The sequence below is a fragment of the Rattus norvegicus genome, chromosome 15 (genome assembly GCF_036323735.1).
Source record: "Rattus norvegicus strain BN/NHsdMcwi chromosome 15, GRCr8, whole genome shotgun sequence".
NCBI classification, from domain to species: Eukaryota; Metazoa; Chordata; class Mammalia; order Rodentia; family Muridae; genus Rattus; species Rattus norvegicus.
In genome coordinates, this window is record NC_086033.1 from 35034466 (window position 1) to 35057100 (window position 22635).

At 42.0% G+C, this 22635-nt stretch overlaps 1 protein-coding gene across 7 annotated transcripts; it reads right to left on the reverse strand.

Moving 5' to 3' along the window:
* Positions 1-1760: 1760 nt before the first annotated feature.
* Zmym5 (zinc finger MYM-type containing 5) lies at positions 1761-22377 on the reverse strand. 7 transcript variants are annotated; one of them, XM_063274864.1, is made up of 9 exons: positions 22239-22376; positions 20985-21041; positions 20754-20849; positions 17017-17463; positions 16753-16843; positions 11777-12062; positions 10287-10449; positions 9417-9623; positions 1761-5285 (listed from the first exon to the last, which is right to left on the reverse strand). In XM_063274864.1, exons 4-9 carry the CDS (start codon positions 17419-17421, stop codon positions 4551-4553), a joined length of 1887 nt encoding a protein of 628 aa, XP_063130934.1. In that variant the 5' UTR covers positions 17422-17463; positions 20754-20849; positions 20985-21041; positions 22239-22376; the 3' UTR covers positions 1761-4550. The 7 variants fall into 7 exon arrangements, with proteins under 7 accessions (XP_063130934.1, XP_063130936.1, XP_038949778.1 ...); XM_063274866.1 differs by lacking the exon at positions 22239-22376 and adding an exon at positions 21986-22111; XM_039093850.2 differs by lacking the exon at positions 20985-21041 and having other exon boundaries at positions 22239-22377.
* Positions 22378-22635: the final 258 nt, after the last annotated feature.

Sequence of the window (22635 nt, forward strand, 5' to 3'; positions counted from 1 at the left end):
TGCTGGGGGAAGAGGGCAGGGGGTGCACCCCAGGGTGCCATCAGCATACCTCCATGGAGAGACAGGGCAAAGTCTGAAATAGGGAGTCCACAGTAGTTCCTGGTCTCTGGTACCAGCTGCAGGGAGGAGTCAGGAACTTTGGGTCCTAGGTTTCCCTTTTCCCTTGGGGTGTCTGCACACGCCAGGCTGAGAGAGGAGGGGCAGCCCAGGCCTAGCAGAATCCAGTTTAATTGGGAGCAAGAGCCAAGTGTACCTACCAGTGGGGCTGGAGAGGAGAAACATTTCTCAGGAGTCCTAGGCACAGTTCTTCAGTGGAAGGCTGCGATCCTTACTGAAGCAGTTCTGAGATGTTCTTGCTTGGTCATGTTGGTTCATTTGGTGGTGGATGTAAATACATATACTTTATTTGGAGTGAACCAGGGATTATAATCTTTTGTGGGGAATACCCAGGGAGGGAAGCTCATTGGCTGAAGGCTCACAAGATAGCTCATTAGCAGGGAGTACAACTCCAGGTATTACTTTATGTGACTGGACTGCCCGTGGTCCTCTCAGTGGGGTGTCATGGCTACTTGTTCCAGAGCAGGTATAGTGGCAGGTAGGGAGTGGCTCCAATTCTACTGGTCTCAGATCTGATTCCTAGGATCTGAGCTCACAAAACCTTGGCAATTCTTATGTTTGTCTGGTAACACGGTCCCACATGCCTTAAACACATAGTTCCAAGACAGCCAAGGCTACAGAGAAACCATCTTAAAAAACAAACAACTGTGGTTTGTTTTTTACACGATGGATTGAGTGATTAAAGGCATTTGCTGGGTTGGGGATTTAGCTCAGTGGTAGAGCGCTTGCCTAGCAAGCACAAGGCCCTGGGTTTAGTCCCCAGCTCCGGGGAGGAGAAAAAAAAAAAGGCATTTGCTACTCTTGTAGGAGGGTTCTATTTACAGGATCCACACATCTTAGGCATCTCCTAACACTCCACTTCCAGGTTATTTGATGGCCTCTTCTGGCCTCCAAGGGCATCTGCAAGCATGTGGAACACATACATTTAAAACATGTTTATAATGAAGTAGCTGATTGTGGTGGTGCACACCCGTAAGATTTGTTGAAGGAGGCAGAAGCAGGAGGATCACGAGTTCTAGGGGAGCTTGAGCTACATATTTGGGGGCCGGAAAGATGGCTCAGTGGTTAAGAGCATTGACTGCTCCTCCAGAGGTCCTGAGTTCAAATCCCAGCAATCACATGGTGACTCACAACCATCTGTAATGAGATTTGATGCCTTCTTCTGGTGTCTGAAGACAGCGACAGTGTATGTATATATAATAAATACATAAATCTTTCTTAAAGAAGTAGCAGATATAGTAGCACAAGCCATTAATTCCAATATTCCTATGAAGAGGCAGATAGCTCTTTGTGAGTTTGAGGCCAGTCTGATCGTAGTTCTAGACCAGTCAGGGCTACACAGTAAGGCCTCATATTTAAAAAAAAAAAAAAAGTTCTACAATTAAATACATGATGTCAGTATTGTTTCCTTCCTGTATTGCTAATTCTAGAACTGGGGCATGGTGTGTATGTATGTGGGGGAGCAGAAAGAAAAAAATTAATAAACCCTATTTTCTTTCACTAAAGAATATCACCAAATGGACTTGGACCCAATTTTTATTTCCAGTTGAAATTGGTATACATGATACTGATTCCCAAGAGGCAGAATACTCAAATGAGTCAACTTCCTACCACCTTTGTCTGAATGTCAGTCATAAACTGAGTATTATCATATACTTTTTTATTCAAGTAATAGAGCAGCCCTGCCCTGGGAAGTAACTCAACAATAAATATGTGGGTAGTGGAGAGGATCACTCCGACAGCAGAACAATGTTATTTTCACATTGATGTTCTCAGCACAACGCAGATCAAGACAGCAAAGAGAACTATGAACATTCAAACCACAGAGAATCCAGGCTTCGTTCCTATCACTCAAATGGGAGCTAACAAACATCTGTGACTTCTGTTCCAGATGTGACCGCCTCTTCTAGCCTCTGCAGGAACCAGGTAACCATGGTACATTTTACATACAGGCAAAACACTCCTACCCATAAAACTAAAGTGTCAAATTCTCTAAAGTATCCTCAGACCTGAGTGTAAAGTGACATTTTGGAGATATCAAAAAGCTGTATTTACATTAAAATTAGCCAATTTCTATCTTATGAGCATAGCACACTATAGCTTATGCTGGCCTGGGAACTCACTACACACCCCAGGTTGGCCTTGCATTATTAACACTCCTCCTGCTTTACCTTCCTCAGTGCAGGGATTACAGCTGACAGCCACCGTGTCTCACTTAGATCCAAGCCGGAATGATTAAAAGCCACTTTCTTCTGGAGACAGGGTGGCTTGGCATGTGCTGTTTGCTTCTAACACCCCAGTGATAAAGCTTACATGCTTGCTGCCACATGGTTAATGAAGTCTGCAGATCAAACCCACACTTTTTTTGTGTGCTAAGGCAAGCATTCTACTAACCAAACTATATCCTCTGCCTGGAAAGGAATAACGTACCTAGAATGGTTTAGTGGGTATTCTAGAGAACACGACTGTTCCTCAAGTGCTCCCACACAGGAGGAAGCATCTCCTTAGGTCATTGATAATGACACTGTTTTGCAAGAAAATCTCACATATCCCGAAAGAATTAATAGATGATAAAATTAACATCAGAAATCAGAAACAAAAAATACAACTATCAAATTCACAATCAGGACCATAGATGGTCATCAAACATTAGATTTGCTTCTTTGTGAAAATGCCAAGTGGCCAATGAACCTTGAGGGCCTGGTGGCCCAGGGAGTTGCAGTAGTGTTCATGGCTTGGAGGTAGGACAGGGAGAAGCTGGAATGCCTAGTCAAGGACATGAAGATCAAGTCCCTAGAAGAGACCTGTTTGTTCTTCCTGCCCACTAGGGATTCTGAGATCATTGAGTTTTTCCTGAGTACATCCCTGAAAGATGAGCCTCTCAAGACCATGCCAGTGCAGGAGCAGGGGCTGGCCATCTGTCCAGGTAAAGGCTTTTGTTGCTTCTGGGGACTACAATGGTCATAGTAGTCTTGGTGTTAGGTGCTCCAAGGAGTTAGCCACTGCCATTCAAGAGGTCACCATCATCTTGGCTAAGCTTCCCACTCTCCCTGTATGGAGAGGCTACTGGAGAAACAAGCTTGGCAAGTGCCACAGCTCTATGCAAGGGAACAGGCAACTGTGCCTGTGTCAGTGAATCTCGTCCCTGCCCCACAGACACTGGCCCAAGAAGCTACTGTTGATGGCCAGCCAGTATTGATGACTGCTACCCATCAGCCAGGGATTGTGCTGCCATCCTTGGCAACTGTGTTGAGGCCACCCTAAGACCTACTGCTACTTGGCCCCCAGCCTCTGGAAAGAGACTCTTCACCAAGTTTCCTTCCCAGGAATTCACGGACAATCTTGTGAAAACCCCCAACAGAATCTTCATCCAGAAGACCCAGATCCAGTTGTAGTTACCAAACAAGTTTTTTCTTTGTCTCTTTTGTGTGTTTGTTTTTTGAGATATGCAGACCCAGTTGTCCTGAAACTCACTCTGTAGACCAGGCTGGCATTGATTTCAGAGATCAATCTGCCTCTGCCTCCTGAGTACCACCATTCCCAGTTCCACATAAGTAAGAGCTTTTATACAAGAAAACAAAAATGAATTAAGTCTGAAGAAAAAATTTTTTAGATTCATAATTTCTCAAATTTCACACATGGAGTATACTTTCACAGGAAAAATTAACTATAACACTGAAAAGTTAACAATATATACATACATATGTATATATACACATATACATATATTTTAATGTTTCTTCATACTAACATAATAGCTATTTATAATTCTCATAACAAGACTAAACATTTACACATTAAAATGAAAACAAAAATATAAAATCAGTAAAACACAAATTACCTCTATTTATCACAACAACTGTTTTGCTCAAATAAAAAAAAAAGTTTTAAAGAAATGAAACTCAAGAATTTGGTTTAATAGAAACAGCCATAGCTTCTTAAGCTGTTTGAATGCATTTTCTTTTTTCCCTTCTTTTTGGTTTTTCAAGACAGGGTTTTTGTGTGCTTTGGCTGTCCTGGAACTTGCTCTGTAGACCAGGCTGGCCTAGGTACTCACAGACATCCAACCATCTGTATCTGAGTGCTGAGACTGAAGGTGTGTACCAACCTCCTTGTGGCCTGAATATAGTTTCTTTAGCTTGTTATGGATGCATCTTGCCTTTTCTTGCTCTTAGGCCATTAAGTGGAAGTCCTCCAAGAACACTTAACAAGGTGAGAACCCTCAGAGTGACAAAGCTCAAACTGCCTTTGCTAAGATCTACAAGAATGCATTTAGATTTAGAACAAGAACAGTTTTCACTATTTATTTGCTATTAGACATATTGCTAATTGTTCCTCTTACACAGTGTATGGTACTGGTTCCGGGCACAAAACTTTTGATGACAGTGTCTGGGTAATGCACACACTGTCATATATATAGAACAGACAGGGTGTTATATGTACAACAGTTGCACAATATTTTCCCCACCTTCTGTAGCTTCGTTGGTTTTATTTTGCAAGTTAGATTTAAATTTTGAATATTTAACACTATTGTTGATGTGCATTTCACTTTCTTCATGTTTACTAAGAATATGTGACAAATGGTGCCAATCTTTGCACCCATTCTCATTTCTCAGTTGATTTTTTCCTTCCCCAAAGAGTCTGCAATATAGGCAAAACACAGAATCTTTAGAGACTGAATAGAGTAGCCAGGATCTGGTGGTCTTCTCACCATTTGGAAGAATCTGTGTGTAGTATGTTTCTGAAAACTTCTTGCCTATACTGTCTTTTGGAAAATTAAAATTTCTTACTTGAGGTGGCTCTGTTTTGACAAGAAATTCACGTTGTTTCATATTCAAAATTCGGGGCCATGAACCTGGATCCAAAGAAAGTACAACAGATGCATCAAATTCCTCTGAATTTTTGTCTCCTAGTTGCTCTTGAAATTTATCAGATACTGCTGCCACAGAACAAGGTAAATTCACATTCCGTTCCTCTGATGATGTATCTAGGCTACAGTCTGCTGCAACTTTTATTATTTCTGAAATCTTTTCCTTTTTTTCTGGTATTTCTCCTGTATTTCCTGAAAGTGTTTTTGATGATTCATATAATTTTTTTTCATTTTCTTCTCTGATGGCATTCCTTTTTCTGTTTTGTAAAAGCAGTATTTTTGATTTTGCTTCCATTATCTGTAAGGAAATAGATGATAATTTATTGGCATTTTAAAAATTGAAATGAAGAAATAAGAGCAGGTAATAGTTCAGTATTAGCCATCATAGACAAAGTATACCATGGCATGCACTTGTTGTACGTGCGTGTGTGCACGTACGCAGCAAAAAACTCATAAAATCAATCTTAAACAAAAATCAGGCACAGTACCTTACACCTACCAGGATGGTTACTACGGAGAGACAGTGTCAAACGGAAACATGATGTCACTCAGCCAAACTAGAACATCACTAAGGACTTTAACATGGTTTAAGTCAGTTTCATAAAGCTTTGGCAATTTATCTACCATTATTAACACATGACCCATATAAACAAATTATATATCTAAGATAAATATATGTTCACACAACTATTCAATGGAATGTTAACGGCAATAAAAAATTAAGTAAAAACAGGCCAAGACTGCACACACCTCAAGTTCCAGCATTTAGGAGACAGAGGCCGGCAGATGTCAGCCTGCTTTGGGTGACATGTTGAGTTCCAGGCCAGCCAGAATACATAGTAAGACCCTATCTAAACACCCCCACCACCACCACCACCACCACCACCACCCAAAGAAACAAAAAGGAAAAAGAGAAAGGCCAGTGTGTTGGCTAGTTTTATTTCAGTGTAACACAGTTAAAGTTATCTGAGAAGAAGGAATCTTGGTTAAGAAAATGTCTCTGGGGGTTGGGGATTTAGCTCAGTGGTAGAGCGCTTGCCTAGCAAGCGCAAGGCCCTGGGTTCAGTCCCCAGCTCCAAAAAAAAAATAAAATAAATAAATAAATAAATAAAAGTCTCTGAAGCAGGGAGGTGGCAACTCATGCCTTTAATTCCAGTTCTTGGGAGACAGAGGCAGGCAGAGCTGAGTTCCAGCCTAGCAGTGACTTCTAAGACAGCCAGGGAAACAGAAAAAACCTATTTCCAAAAGCAAACAAAAACTTCTTTTTCAAGGGAGGTGTCACTCTGTAGTTCTGACTGTCCCGGATCCCACTATGGAGGATCAGGCTGGCCTCTGCCTGCCTGCCTCTAGTGTGAACAAAGGAGTGTACCACCATGCCTAGTTAGTCACTTTTATTGTTTTAGGTGTATTTTATACAGAGTATCTTGGCTCCAAGTACGTATCATGTGCATGACTCTTGCCTGTAGATATTAGAAGAGAGCATCAGATCCTTTGGAATTGGGGTTAGGATGGTTGTGAGACATCATATGGGTACTGGGAATCAATCTGAGGCCTCTGTTAAAGGGACTCTAAACTGCTTGATCATCTTTCGAGCCTCTCCCCCAAAGAGCAATTAGTTTTGGTCTTTTTCCCACATGGAAGGTTTAATGAGAGAAGAGAAGAGTGGAAAGGCGGCCAGCCATGGGCATGTGGAGCAGGGGGATAGGAGCAAGAACAGAGAGGAAAAAAGAGGAGGAGGGTAAGAGAGGGTAGGAGGGGTAAGAGGAGCAGAGCAATTAGTTCTAATGTTAAAACTGCCATAACCCTTTCTACACACGTGGGTAAGAAGTTCAGTTATCCTTACAGTAGCCTAGAGACCCTGTCTAAAGCAAAGCCAAAGGAAACAAGAACCAGAAAGTCACTCCGTTGTTCAGTGTGTAATGCTTTTGAAGACCTATGTTCGGTCCACAGTACCCGCGCTGAGCAGCTACCTCACAAATGTCTGTAACTAAAACTCCAGGAGATCTGATGCCTTCTTCTAACCTCTAAGGGGAACTGAAATCCTATGCACATAATACACCCCAACACACACACTTAATAAAATAAAATATTGGGGCTGGAGAGATGGATCAGTGCTTAAGAGCTCTTGTTCTTACAGAGGACCTGGTTTTTGATTCCAAAAATCTACATGGTAGCTCACAACTATTTGCAATTCTAATTCAGAAGTCAACCCATTCCTGACCTCCAAGGGCAGCAGGCATAAACACAGTACAAATTTATACACATAGGCAATACAAAGAAAATAAAAATATACTGCTTTAGGGTTTTATTGCTGTGAAAAGATACCATGACTAGGCAACTCTTATAAAGGAAAACATTGAGTTGGGGCTGGCTTACAGTTCTGAGGCTCAGTCCATTATCAACATGATGGGAAACACAGCATGATGCAGGCAGACATGGAGCTGAGAGTTCTATTGACCCACAAGCAGCAGAAGTGAATGTCACACTGAGCCTAGCAGACCTCAAAGCCTGCCCCAACAGTGACACAATTCCTCCAACAAGGCCACACCTCCTAGTAGTGCCACCCACTATGGGCTAAGCAAACACATGAGTCTATGGGGGCCATTCCTATTCAAATCACAACATTATATGTTAAAAAAACAAAACAAAAAACCAAAAAAACACCCCAAAACCTTACATGGAAACATCGTTTACTTAATTTTGTTTCTTGGCTTTTTTAAGACTTTTTTAAAAATTGTATGTTTAGCTTCCAGTTTAGCAGTCAGTGCTCTTAACCGCTGAGCCATCTCTCCAGCTCCTTACTTTGTTTTTAAACAGGACCTCCCTACATGCCAGACTGGCCTCGAAACTCTGACTCTTCTTCCCTGCACTGGACATGCCAGCATAGTATTTTAATTCAGTATACAATACTTTTTAAAAGATTTTTCAAAAGCCAGGGTTTTTTTTGTTATTGTTATTTTTATAAAACGGACTTTCATGTAGCCCAGGCAAGCTTCAAATTTGTGTTCCCTAACCAAGGAAAATTTTGAACTTTTAGTTATTTTGTGTGTGCGTGCGTGCGTGTGTATGTGCACGCGCACGCGCCAGTAGAAGCCAAATGTACCTGATGTGGTGGCAGGGAATTAAACTTGAGTCCTCTGGAAAAACAGCAAGAACTCTTAACCACTGAGCCATCTCTCCAGTCCTGTTGACCACTTTGAAACAAGTCAAGATCTACAAATACAGTTGAGCCCTATTTTGATTACACATATTTCCCCATCTTTTTTTCTTTAATTTATACTCAATGTGCAAGGCTTATTATTATTTTTACATATGTGTTTATGGCACATGCACGTGTGCACTAAGTATATGGATGCATGCACTCCTGAGCATGTTCAGTCATAGAACAGCAGCATTAGGTATCCTAGGGCAGCCCTACTTAAACTGTTAATTACAAAACAAACAAAAGACATTGTGGTAGTTGGAATGAGATCTCCAAAAAAGCTTTGAGGTTTAGATACTCCTATCATTTCCTTGCCTACTGCTAAAGCTGCCTCCACCCCACCCTCTTCAATAGTGAACCCCAAATAAACCCTTTCTTCTATGAATTGCCTTAGCCATAGTATTTTACTACAACAACAGAAAAGTAAGTAATACAACAAACATGAACATAGGAAAGGGCTTCGGAGGGGCAGAAGTTGACAAGGTGGAAATAAGGGCAAGGAATGAGCGTAATGAAAACAAAATATATTACACATGTGCAATATATTTATGTGTGAAATTGCTAAAGAAAAAATTGATAATATTTAGTCAGCTCTCTGTGACACGAGGTCTTGCTTTGCAGCCTTGGCTGATCTCACTTTCTAGGTAGAATCAGGTAGCTTTGGCCTCCCTAGTGTCAGGATCAAAGGTATACGCCATCATCCCTGGTATCAAAATGTAAAAGTCCGGGGTTGGGGATTTAGTTCAGTGGTAGAGCGCTTGCCTAGCAAGCGCAAGGTCCTGGGTTTGGTCCCCAGCTCCGAAAAAAAGGAAAAAAAAAATGTAAAAGCCCAGTGTGGTGGTATACATTTAAATCTGAGTGCTCCTACACCACAATGGGAAACAGCCACACAAGAGAATCATCAGAAGCTTGAAGGTGAGGTAGCCTGGTCTATTCCAGGGATCTTGTCTCAAACAAGGTAGAAGGCAAGGAAAGACCTCTCAGGTTGTGCTCTAACCCTCCCAACACACAAGCAATTATGCAACCGCACACGCACAGTAGATCTGGGCTTGATTGCTAGATACTTACATGGTGGCTCATCTGTCTGTTAACTATAGTTCCAAGGGATCCAACATCCTTTTCTGGCCTCTGAGGGCATTAAGGATGCATGTAGTGCACAGACAAACATGCAGGTAAAACACCCATGTATGTAAAATATACACATTACAAAACAAAACAAAGAATTACCTCTTTATATTCGTCAGCACAACTCAGGCAGCAGAATCTCTTTTGCTGTCCTGTAATCAGAATGCTGTGTCCAGTACTCTTGGGCATATATTTGCTACATTGTTCACAGCAGTTCATTATGAGACCATTGGTCAATCTGTATTCATTAAAGCAACTGTTACTACACAGTTTATGTGTTATACTGTTAACACTGATTTCATGGCGAACCTAAAAGAAAACAAAATTTCTTAAGACAGTATTTTACAATTTATTGCCCTACAGTATTTAGATTTTTCCCTTATGAGTATTTGGGAAGTAGATCAAGGGAATCATTATCCACCCTTAGAATGTACAGTAAGACGGTTTGAAAGCTGTAACAAATAAATGTACAACCTTGATTGAATGGCTCCCAAAGCTACTCAATATCTGATTTAGTTACCAAGGACAACGTAAAACAAAGGACTGCCTCAATGTCCTGGTCCTCCTCTTGAAAATGTATCAAACCATTTGTTCCACATTCCTGTAGGATCTGTGGCTTCATTATCCTGAAATTACTGAATTATCGCAACTAATTCCACAGAGACACTATGAGAACTCTGTGTGTGTTGTGTGTGTGTGTGTGTTGCTATCTGTTTAGTACATAGAACTGTCTGTCCTGGAACTCACTAAGTACACCAGGCTGACCTCAAATCCACAGAGATATGCCTGTCTCCACCTCCCAAATGTTGGAATTAAAGGTGTTCACCACCACTCAGTAGTAAATTTTTTAAATAAAGAAAATTCTAACACCCTTAGTAGTCCTTCCAATCTGAATATTTAGGATATGGACATTGGGTAGATGGCAAAGCCTAGACTAGAAGAGTCTAAACAGTAACAGTATGAAGAGCAGACCTCTCCTAATTTATTACAGATTATACATCTTGACTTAGTAAAAACTTCTTTCCTAAGACTCTGGCAGTTTTCATAGGGAGATGGAGATGCACTATGAAATTCTCGTAAGGACTTGCTTGACTCCACTGGAGGAACAATAGTTGTGGGTTTCACAGGAGAATCTCTGAAACGCAAAGGAGAAAGAAACATCTGAAGAACACTGTACTTTAAAATCCACTTTCAGCTTTACCTACACTGCTTCCTAAATAATACAGGATAAAACTCAAAGGAAAACTCTCGAACATTAATGCTTCTTAGCATTCCAGGATTAAAAATACTAGAACTATGGACTCAACAGTTAAGAGCGCTGGCTGTTATTTGCAGAGGACCCAGGTTCAGTTCTTGGCATCCACACTTGTGGCTCACAACTGTCCAAAATTCCAGCTCCAGTGAACCCAGTAACTTCTGGTCTCTGAGGGCACCAGGTCTGCAGAGTACACTTACAGAGACACAGGCAAAACCACATACAGATTAAGTTAATCTTTAAGAAAAACACTGGGGGTTTGGGGATTTAGCTCAGTGGTAGAGCGCTTGCCTAGCAAGCGCAAGGCCCTGGGTTCGGTCCCCAGCTCCAAAAAAAAAAAAAAGAGAAACAAAAAAAAAAAAAAAAAAAAAAAAGAAAAGATAAACACTGGAAGGAAAAAACCGATACTGGTGGTGCTCAATGGATGGTTTACTGGTATATGCTTGACCCTCATAAGGACCTGAGTTTGAAACCTAGCCTATATCAGGCAGCTCAGGTTGACTTTTTTTTTTTTTTGGTTCTTTTTTTCGGAGCTGGGGACTGAACCCAGGGCCTTGCACTTCCTAGGTAAGTGCTACCACTGAGCTAAATCCCCAGCCCCTCAGGTTGACCTTTTAACTCCCAACTGGAGTGGGATGCAATGCCTCTGAGTTTTGTCAAACACACACACAGAACTTAAATTTTTTTTCTTTATTTTTATTTTATGTGTACGGTTATTTTACCTCTGTGTATGTCTGTGTACCACAAGGATGCAATGCCCACAGGAGCTAGAAGAGGGCAGTGGATTCCCAGGGACTGGAGCTAACTCCAGTTAACATGGATACCGAGAATCAAACCAAGGTCCTCTAGAAAAACAGCTGGTACTCTAAAACACTGTGCCAACTCTCCAGCCCATACACATAAATATTAAAAATGGTTGGCAGTGACCTCTGGAGACGGCTCAGAAGGAAAAGGCACTGACTGAACTGGTAGGTTGGGAGAACTAATATGTAAGACGTAGAATGGAAAAGGCAAGCATAGCTACTGAAAGGAGGGTACTGTACTTCTGTACCTAGATCCATTCTTTGTTAAAACTACACTATAGCCCAATCCCAACCAATGTGAAAACATCTGACACATCTACCACAAGTCTAGCTTACAACTATATCCAGGGTATTCATTTATACTGAGTGATAAACCAGATGGAGAAATGTTGACGTCTGCTTACTTTTTACACATTGCACTGCGTGTCTTTCGAGTGCGCTTATGAGAGAAAGAAGAAAGGCAGGTGGTTGAACAAAAGAGGTGAGCTGATCCTTTTCGTTGATAAGCTGTCTGCCCCTTCTGTAAAGGATTTTTGCAGTTTGCACAAATAATTTTATTAGCAGGTTTAGTAAGATGTTGGTTTGAGGGCTGGAAATTCTGTTTAGGAAGTGAGGCCACTGGTGATAAAGAATCCGCCCCTTGTTGTTTCTGGTTACGGGGAAATGATGCTGACTGGGAGATACAAGAATCTTAAAAACAAAATGAATAAGAAAAAGACATGGAGTAAATACAAATACATATTAAGACAACATTTTAATTTAAGAGTTTAAAAGAGATTCATAGCATGTGGTTAAGGCAAAATAACTTTAACAATCAATCTAGTATTCTTCCTACTATTCCTCTGGGTATGAAATGTTTCCCTTAAGTTCATTTGTTTAACAGTTGGTCTCCAGTTGGTAGACACAGAGCCTACCTACCTAGTAGAGAGAGGGATTTAGGGAAGGGCTAAAGGTTATAGCACTAGCCAGGTTGAAGACCCAGTACTCTCCTGTAAGAAGAGTTCTATTGCTTGGTGGTACGACTTATTATCAAACTATGATTCAAATAAGGACAGAATGACTACAAGTTTGAGGCCAGATTGGGCCATTGCAGCAAGACTGTCTCTAAAAGCAAATGTTTTAGGCAGCTGTTACTGGTTCCTGGCTTTGGAGCTGCCTGTCATACTTCTTGGTTGCAACAGATTGTAGCCCTAAACCTATGAGCCAAAATATGTCCCTCCCTCCTCCCTGAAGTTTCTTCTTTCAGGTACTTAACAGATACACATATACAAACCCCCACAGCCACAGCCACAAACCCACACCCACACCAATTTGCATTCTAAGAATATTTTCTTTTATCAAGGAAAAAAATGTTTCCTAAAATTATGCAGTACGGTAAACTACCAGTCACTGCCATTCATACTCCTTGAGTATAAAATTCTGTCTCCTGAATAGACAACACCATGCAAGCACAGAGAGTTCTGAGTTCGTGGTCTCTCTGTGGGGCTGGAGATAAATATGCTACGTAAGGGCTCTTCCATTTAGCTAAATTCTCAGTCCTCTGGCTTTCTTTCTCTTACAAATTGAAATTATGCCTAATTCCCCAGTCTTATAAGGAATAAATAAAATACATATTCAACTGTAGAGTAAGTAGAAGTTATAATCTGGGATCAAACTTTCTCTGCTTATTTAAATGTAGACAGCAAACAGATTAAAGCTGCAGCAGGAATAAAATATAACAATTTTTATAAGATTTGTCAATGTTAATACTATGAGAAAAATAAACCTCATCTCCCCAAATAGTTTTGTTTTATAGACTTACTTATAGAAATATATTTGTAAAGAATTAGTAAAGTAAGATACCAGTATTACATTGCTTAAAATGGTAATTTGTTTTGTTTTGTTTCTGAGACAGGGTTCTCTGTGTAATAGCCCTGGCTGTCCTCAAACTCAAAGAGATCTGCCTGCCTCTGCCTCCTGCGTGTGAACATTAAAGGTAAGGCATAAACCAACATTCTTAGCTCTTACAATGGTATTTATCTTGGAAAAAAAAAATCACTTCCGGTTTGGCACAAAAATAAAACAAGTATGTCCATTTTTACAATGAAACTACTTAAATTATTTAAATTCTTAAATAAAAGCTTTCAGTTGGGTATGTTACTGCACACTTGTAATCCTAAGTGCTCCTAGGCAAGATGACTAGCTGAGTTATAGGCCAGCTTCAACTATAGCTATCCTGTCTTTAAATAAGTTAATTAACTTGCCGACTGGGTGAGGTAGATATTAGTGTTTCTACTCAAATTGAAGTCTTAGCCAAAAATTCCCATATCCCATCTTCAAGATACATTTTAAGACCAGAAGCGTCAGTTTTAGTCACTATTCTATTGCTGTGAAGAGATATCACAACAAGGCAAGTCTTATAAAAGAAAGGGTCTAATTAGGAACTTGCTTACAGTTTCAGAGGATTAGTTAGTCCATAATTATGACAGAAAGTAGAAAGGCATGGTGCTGGAGCAGCAGCTGTAAACTTTATACTCTGATCAGCAGGCAGTAAGATCTTGAGGCCTATATTATTTAGCCCGAGACCTTTCCATATAATATATAATATATACAAGAAAAAGTAGGTATGAGGGTACAGTCCTTTAATCCCAGCACATGAGAGGCAGAGGCATGAGGACTTCTGTGAGTTTGAGGCATCCCACATAGTGAGTTCAGGGACAGCCAGAGCCACATAGTGAGACCCTATCTCAAAAAAACAAACAAGAGGTTGGGGATTTGGCTCAGTGGTAGATCCCTTGCCTAGCAAGCGCAAGGCCCTGGGTTCGGCCCCCAGCTCTGGAAAAAAAAAACAAAAACAAACAAACAAACAAAAAACTCTCTATAAACACACACAGACACAAGGACAGACAGACAGACAGACAGACAGACACACACACACACACACACACACACACACACACACACACACACACACACACACACGGGAAATTAAGAATTAGAGGTTAGAAAATTCACCCAAAGTTTAGGAAGTACTACAATCACTGTCAAGTTTGTGTTCGTTTCGCCCTGCAACTTAATTCATTTAGTTTGGCTATCTAGTTTGCTCCAGAGATTACATGACTCATCGCCCATGTGCTGGGATTTTAGGAAGGCTGAAAAACCTACCCAGCTTTTATGCGGGGTCTAGGGATCTGAACTCTGGCTCTCATGTTCAGAGAGCAAGAATTTCACCTGTGAACCATCTTCCCAACTGGATATGTTATCAGTTTTTATGTTGTCCTAAATATCCTCAGTGGAAACAGAAATTACCTAGTCACTAAAGGACAATTCCTTGAATCAGTATCATAGAATGATTTTCACACCTAGAAAGGTTACTAAAGCAAAATAAAAACAAAACACAAGGATGATAAGACCAATTTCTATAGGTTCTTTCTTTGGGAGGGGACAAGGCCCACTGTGTAGCTCTGGCTGGCCTGGCTAAATAGAAATCCACTGACTTGTGTCTCCTCAGTGATAGGATGAAGGTCTATGAAAACACACCTGGACCTTTGCTTCAGTTTTTCTGACATAAAGTCTCACATTAACTAGGACCCTCTTACTGCCACTTCCTCAGTGCTAGAATTACAGGTAGGCACCATTAACCTCATTTTGTGTTATTAGGTCATTTACTTTTTAGTTCTTTTTTGTTTTTTTTTTTTTCCAGAGCTGCGGACCAAACCCAGGACTTTGCAGCAAGCACTCCTACCACTGAGCTAAATACCCATCCCCTTTTTAGTTCTTAAAAGTCAACACCCTAAAAAAAACACTAAAACTCAAACTCCCAAATTAGTCTCCTCTCAGTCCCTAAAACCTCACAGAGTAGTTTTAGAAAAGCCCTAGGAGACATTACTCCAGCCCTTAAAACAGTTAAGATGTGAGTAACTGTAGATTAAAAAACAAAACAAAACAAAACAAAACAAAAAACTACCTGGGGCTGGAGAGATGTCTCAGCTGTTAAGAGCACTGACTGCCCTTCCAGAGGTCCTGAGTTCAATTCCCAGCAACCACATGGTGGCTCACAACCATCTATAATGAGATCTAATGTCCTTTTCTGGTGTGTCTGAAGACAGCTACAGTGTACTTGTATATATGTAAAATAAGTAATTCTTAAAAAATAAAAATTACCCTCTCCAAATTACAGATACAAAATAATTATATTTCACAATTATATTGAGTAAAACATTCTATCTTAATATGAAAACCAGTAACTTATTTTATACAGAATATACCAGATATGAGTTCTAAAAAGAACACCTATGGGAGTTGAGGAGAAGGCATAGCTAGTAAAAGGCCTTCCCACGAAAGTGCAAGCATGAAGACCTGAGTTTGATCCTCAGTACCCAAGTGAAACTGAACGAAATATAGCAAACAGAACAAAACAAACAAAAAGCAGGCCAGTGAGATACCTTACTGGATAAAATCACCTGAAGCCAACTTGACAACCTAAGCACGATCCTTAGATCCTATATGGTAGAGAGAACTGGTCCTTACAAGCTGTCCTAACTTCTGCATGAGCTGTAGCACGTGCATTTGCATGTACACGGAAACACACACACACACACACACACACACACAATGCAATCTGGAATTTTTTTAAAGTTAAGCCAAAAATAGCATCTCATACGTTTAGTCCCCCAAATCAGAAGAGAGGCAGGAAGATCTCTGAGAGTCTGAGGTCAGCCTGATCTAAATAGTGAGTTTCAGAGCAACCATGAGTACATGGTGAGACCTTTAAAAGACATTTTTTTTTTTAAGGTTAAGAAAGAAAGAGGGGGTGGTTGGGGATTTAGCTCAGTGGTAGAGTGCTTGCCTAGCAAGCGTAAGGCCCTGGGTTCGGTCCCCAGCTCCGGAAAGAAAAAAAAAAAAAGAAAGAAAGAAAGAAAGAAAGAAAGAAAGAAAGAAAGAAAGAAAGAGAGAAAGAGAGAGAGAGAGAGAGAGAGAGAGAGAGAGGGCTGGAGAGATGGCTCAGTGGTTAAGAGCACTGACTGTTCTTCCAGAGGTCCTGAGTTCAATTCCTAGCAACCACATGGTGGCTCACAACCATCTGTAATGGAATTTGATGTCCCCTTCTGGTGTGTCTGAAGACAGTGACAGTGTACTCACATACAAGAAATAAATAATAAATCTTTAAAACAAAAGAAAGAAAAACAGACAGACAGAAAGAAGACAAAGGGTTCTCTAGTGTTTGCCAGCTAACCAATCTAGCTGAACTGCTGAGCTCCAGGGTCAGTTAAAAAAAAAGTTTCAAAAGTAAGATAGACACCAAGATAGGAAGCTTTGGCCTCTTGGTACATGAGTACAGATTCACAGAGAAAGCTAAATTTACCTGAATACAAGGCAAACAATACCATTTATTGCTTACCAGGATTGGGATGAACTGCAAATCTTCCATTGTGAAATTCATCTGTAATATCAATCCTACCCGGATTAAAAGGTCCTACGGCAGTCTTGGTCTGTGAAGTTAAAGATGAGGCATATGTTTGTATATTAACACTAAATCCTTTAGTGACATCTCCCAAGTTGGTACACTATAGTGATGTACAATCCTTAAATTCCTCTCACCCAGCAGTTAGGGCTTATACCCACTTCTAAAGGTGATACTATTAGTAACCCTTCCTGAATTTACCTTGCTTCTTGATAGACTGGCAATGGGGAAATCCACAGTTTTGGTACTATTTTTATTTCCATGAGGTCCCCATTCAATAAAGTTGGTAGGATTTCTCTCCTCCCCTCCATTTGTTTCTGTGTCCCCTTCATCATCAATTATGATTGTTTCACATATATTTCCCTTGTGAAAAGTCAAATCTCTCGAGGAAGGGGGAACTGTGGAATAATTTCCTCGTGGATTTTCATGTTTTGAAGATGTAAATATAAGGTTTCTTTCATTAGATACTGCTGGACCACAAACTGCAGGCTGTACTGACTCAACAAACACAACATCGTCATCTTCCACAGGTGTGTATCTGGCTGTACTGCCTACAGAACTACTTGGGCCATCAGATGATTCTGCATCTTCCAGATGAGCTTCCATGTCCAAGTCCAATGTAAAGTTAACTAGTTTTCCCCAAAGACTCTGTAAGAGACAGAGAAAAGAGGTTTTTTAATTTTACTACAACAATTTTAGTATTTTTATTTATACATAAATAAATAATTCAACAACACCAATAACACTTTAAAATTCATTGTTTTTTCTGTTAACCACTTTTTTGTGCAGTTTGATAGAAAATATGCAATTTGATAGTCCTTAAAAGTCAATTATTCTCACTTTGTGCTACTTTCCACTCAAAACAAAAATAGCCTAAGTTTTGTTTGAATTTAAAATAACAAAATTTGGGCCGGAGAGATTGCTTGGCAGTTCAGAGTGCCTATTAGTCTCATTTATGTAAAACCTCCATTCAGTTTCTAGCATCCGTACCAGGAGAATCACAACTGCCTGGAACTCCACCTCCAGAGATTCCAACATCCTCTTCTAATCTCCATAGGCACTGGTACCCACATAACCACACACACATACAAGTTAAACAAATACATTTGATGGGGCTGGAAAGAAGGTTCAGTGGTTAGCACTGGCTGCTCTTCCAGAGGACCCAGGTTCAATTCTCAGCAACCACACGGTGGCTCACAACTCTAACTCCTATTCAAGGGACTCAACACCCTCACCAGACATCCTTGCAGTCAAAACACTAATGTACATAAAATAAAATTAAATAAAGTTTTAAAATATTAAAAAAAAGAAAAAGAAAGCTGGGCATGGTGGGACAGGCCATTGATCCCAGCAGAGATAGTGAATTTGTAATTTTAAAGCCAATCTGGTATATAGAGAGAGTTCCAGGATAGCCGGGCTACACAGGGAAACCTTGTCTTTTTTTTTTTTTTTTTGGTTCTTTTTTTTCGGAGCTGGGGATCGAACCCAGGGCCTTGCGCTTCCTAGGCAAGCGCTCTAACCACTGAGCTAAATCCCCAGCCCGGGAAACCTTGTCTTAAAACAAAACAAAGCGGGCTGGAGAGATGGCTCGGCGGTTAAGAGCTCCCGACTGCTCTTCCAGAGGTCATGAGTTCAATTCCCAGCAACCACATGGTGGCTCACAACCATCTGTAATGGAATCTGATGCCCTCTTCTGATGTGTCTGAAGACAGCGACAGTGTACTCATCTACATAAATAAGTAACTCTTAAAAAATAAAAAATTGGGCTGGAGAGACGGCTCAGTGGTTAAGAGCACCTGACTGCTCTTCCAGAGGTCATGAGTTCAATTCCCAGCAACCACATGGTGGCTCACAACCATCTGTAAAGAGATCTAATGGCCTCTTCTGGTGTATCTGAAGACAGCTACAGTGTACTTATATATAATAATAAAAAAAAAACAAAAACAAAAACAAAAAAAAAACAAAAACAAAGCAAACTAGAAAATTCCTCAGTTCCAGGCCAGCCTGGGGTCTACTCAGCACAGTGGTTCTCAACCTGAGGGCCATGACACCTTTAAATTTGCACATCAGTTGTGTTACCACAACATAAGGAACTGTATTAAAGGGTCACAGCATCAGGAAGGTTGAGAAGCGCTGACTTAGCAAGTTCCAGTACAGCCAGGTCTAGCTAGCTCAAGAGTCTTGTCTCAAAAGAAAAAAAGCCCAAAAGACCATAAAATAAAAAGTCCTGCTGGGTGGCACATACCTTTAATCCCAGGCCTCCAGAGGCAGAGGCTTGAACTCAGATGTCTCTAAGTTCAAGACCAGCCTGATCTATTAAACAGATTCCAGCACAGCCAAGGCTATACAGAAAAACCTTGTCTCCAAAGTCAAAACCAAATCAAACAAAAAAAGTTTTCTTTATTTACATGTCAATTGTTGTCACGTACAAAATGAATCTCTGGACAAATGGCTAACTGTGGTACCTATTAGCACAGTAAAATGTCTGCTGACCTCCAGGCTCCTGTCAGCTCTTCTCACCTGCCCCTTATCCTAAACTTCTCCATTCTCCCAGTCTCTCCCTGCCATTTTTGCCATGTGCCCTCTTGGTCTTTCTCTTCTCCACCCTCCTCTCTAGCTACCTACCTTTCACTTCCAAGGCCATGTTCAGCCTACTTCCTCTCCCTGCTCTAGACTCTTCAGATACTTCTGGCTGTACTCTCACTCATACCTACAATGAAAACCTTCTCAACCCTGCGAGGGAGCAGTCATGTCCTCCTTTCATTCAATTGTAAGTTTTCAATGAGTTGTTTGGATTTGTGTGCTCTATGTTGTTTTTATCACAAAGATTGTTTTCAAATAATAAAACTCATGGTATTCATAGGCATTAAAAATTGCATCTCAAAATGAGCTGGTGTAAATTAAAAGCTTAATAGCAAAAAGGATGGAGATAGTAGAGTGCTTTGTGCTGGTAGTTTCCTTTCTTACCAGCCTGACACAAGCTAAAGTGGGGGGGGCACGGACGGACCTGTAGACACTATCAGACTGGCCTGGAGGCAAGCAAGCCTGCGGGTACAATCGATTCTAAGCAGTAGAAGACAGGCAGATGCACATGGTAAGCTACCAAGCAAGAAGCTTCAGTTTCTGCCCCAACTTCCCTTTATGATGGGCACTAAAATGTAAGAGAAGAGTGTGAAGGAAAATCCAGCTGCTGGAAGCATGGCTTGGGATGTCTCAGAGGGCAGCAAAGACTAACAGGGTCATTTGTGTGACATCATGAAAAACTGACTGGGATAAACAAGAAACCAGCATCATTGAGGTGAAAGCTACAAAGGGTCCAGTGCACACAGCGATTGGGAGGCACAGGCGAGTTTGAACTCATTCTACAAAGTGAGTTTCAGGACAGCCAGGACTACACAGAGAATAGCCATGCTCTTTTCTGTATTGACTGTGTATGGGTGTTCTGGGCTACAGGGACTGGCTGAGTGAGCCCTCTCTCCAGCTCCTGGCTTTGTACTTTTAAAGCAGAGGTTCTTAACCTGTAGGCAGAAACAGCTCGCACACATAGAAGTAAACAGACCAGAGCTGAGTATAAGATATAATCTGGCCACATAGCAGGAAATAACGCCAGTAGTCAGGTTAGAGTAATCAGGAGACTGCTTAGCAAAAGGAGTCCCCACACCAAGTGCAGTGCATAATTTGCTGTTTGGTTCTAAAGGATTCACTGCCCTCTTCTGGACTTCTTCAACACTGCACCCAAGTGGCACACAGACATATTTTACATCTATTCGTGTAAAATATACTCTTTTAAAAAAATAATCTGTGATTTGTTTTTCCTCAACCTTAAAACATGTCAGTAATTTAAAAAATATTTCCCGTTTATTTTAGATAATTATTTAGTGGTTTAAAAAATACAACAGCAGAGGGCTGGGGATTTAGCTCAGTGGTAGAGCGCTTACCTAGGAAGCACAAGGTCCTGGGTTCGGTCCCCAGCTCCGAAAAAAAGAACCAAAAAAAAAAAAAAAAAAAAAAAAAATACAACAGCAGAAAGAAATCTGGAAAGGAACACAAAAATGTTAAGTGCACAGCATCTTAGGAATAAGACCATAGTCCTATTTAGGAAACCTAGACGACAGCAATGTTATAATATCCACTAACACACTATAGGAAAGCTATACAAAATGACTCACAATGGAGATGTTTTCCTTATTTCTGCCAAATGCTTCTTTAGAGTGGCTTGAAAAATCCTAGAATAAAAGGAAATTAAAAAACAAAAACAGGGCTGGAGAGATGGCTCAGCGGTTAAGAGCACCCGACTGCTCTTCCAGAGGTCATGAGTTCAATTCCCAGCAACCACATGGTGGCTCACAACCATCTGTAAAGAGATCCGATGCCCTCTTCTGGTGTATCTGAAGACAGCTACAGTGTACTTATATACAATAAATAAATAAATCTTAAAAAAAAAACAAAAAAAAAAACAAAAACAAAACAAAACAAAACAATACACACACACACACACACACACACACACACACACACAAACCGTGAGCATCAACAGCTCTGAGGTAGCACCGAACCCTGAACGCCAAAGGAGGAAATAAATCAAGGTGAAGTTATTCCCAAACTGTTCTACCAACCTCCAAATAAACAATGGATATCAAGTATTAAAGAACGACAGCAGGCCAAAGCTCAATATATTCTTTCCAGTTTCGGAATTAGGAGTAGAGCGCACAGCTGAGCAGAAGAGTAAACGCTTCCTCCAAGCCAGCAAGGGGTTCATATTTCCCCTAAGCAGTTACAACTCAAGTACCAATCCGACCCGAGAGCGGTTCAACAATTGGGTCTCATCTGCCGCAAGCACTTGACCTGGGCCTAAGGTTCCTATTTCTCAGTTCAGCAACCCGGGACTAGCACCAGTCAGCCATTAGAAACTGGCCCAAACGAGATTAAAAGCTGCGACAGGCGAGAGCGAAAGAGAAAACGCTGCGGGACCTAAGCTGCCGCCCCCTAACACGGAAAACTTGGGGTCTCGGTCCGGCAGACAGGGAGGAGTGCGCCCCGCCAGACCGAAGGGCCAAAGGGCTCCTCCCCGGCCCGCCCGGCCTCAAGGCGGAAAGGAAAACACCCGGCGACCTCCGGCCGCCGCCGCCCGCCTCACCCAGCCCGCCCGGCCGCGCCCCCGCTCCTTTACCTCTCAGGCCGCAAGCGAAGCCGCCCAGGACATGAGCCCGGCCCTCAGCGCACCCGGAGGCCCCAACGCAGGAGCGGCGACGCCGGCCGCCCCGGGCTGCAAAACCCGGCTCGGTGGGAGGCTCCCGGCCCTCGCCCATCTCCGCCTCCCCAGTCGCCCCCGCCTCCGCCTCCTCCTCCCGAGGCTGCGCTGCTCCCAGCCACCCCCACTCTCCGCGGCCCTCGACAGGAAAGACAGCGGGGAGAAGCCTCACCCGGTTCTGGCTGCAGCTCCGCCGAACGAACCTACCCTCCCGCGGCCCACTCCCCTTGCGCCGCACAAACAACTACGCTCAGCTCCGTCCAGTACCGTCTTCAGCGCTGGTGAGGAGGAGGCAGAGGAGGCGGTAGAGGAGGCGGTGGCGCCGCGGAGTCCGGGAAAGGCCCGCCCTCCGCACGCTCATTGGCTGCTGGCGAGGGCGGCCCGGAATGCCTCGGGCAGATTCCATTGGCCCAGTCGGCCTTCTTTCAGGACCCTTCTCCGTGAGGTAGTCACTGCGGCTGTCCGTAAGCCGTGGGCCACGCCCTCCGGCCTGTCGGCCCTCCCCCCACCACCCCCGCGCCGCCTGTCCCGTGCTGGGCGGGCCCTACCTCCCTCCATCCCTCCCTCCC

Excerpts from the sequence above, each read along its gene's own strand:
- Zmym5 (XM_039093849.2), bottom strand. The coding sequence starts at position 17,421 with ATGGAAGCTCATCTGGAAGATGCAGAATCATCTGATGGCCCAAGTAGT. Across the intron at positions 12,063-16,752 it reads TGCAGTTCATCCCAATCCTG|ATTCTTGTATCTCCCAGTCA; the intron begins GTAAGCAATAAA and ends TTTGTTTTTAAG. Across the intron at positions 10,450-11,776 it reads CGCAGTGCAATGTGTAAAAA|AGATTCTCCTGTGAAACCCA; the intron begins GTAAGCAGACGT and ends TTTGCGTTTCAG.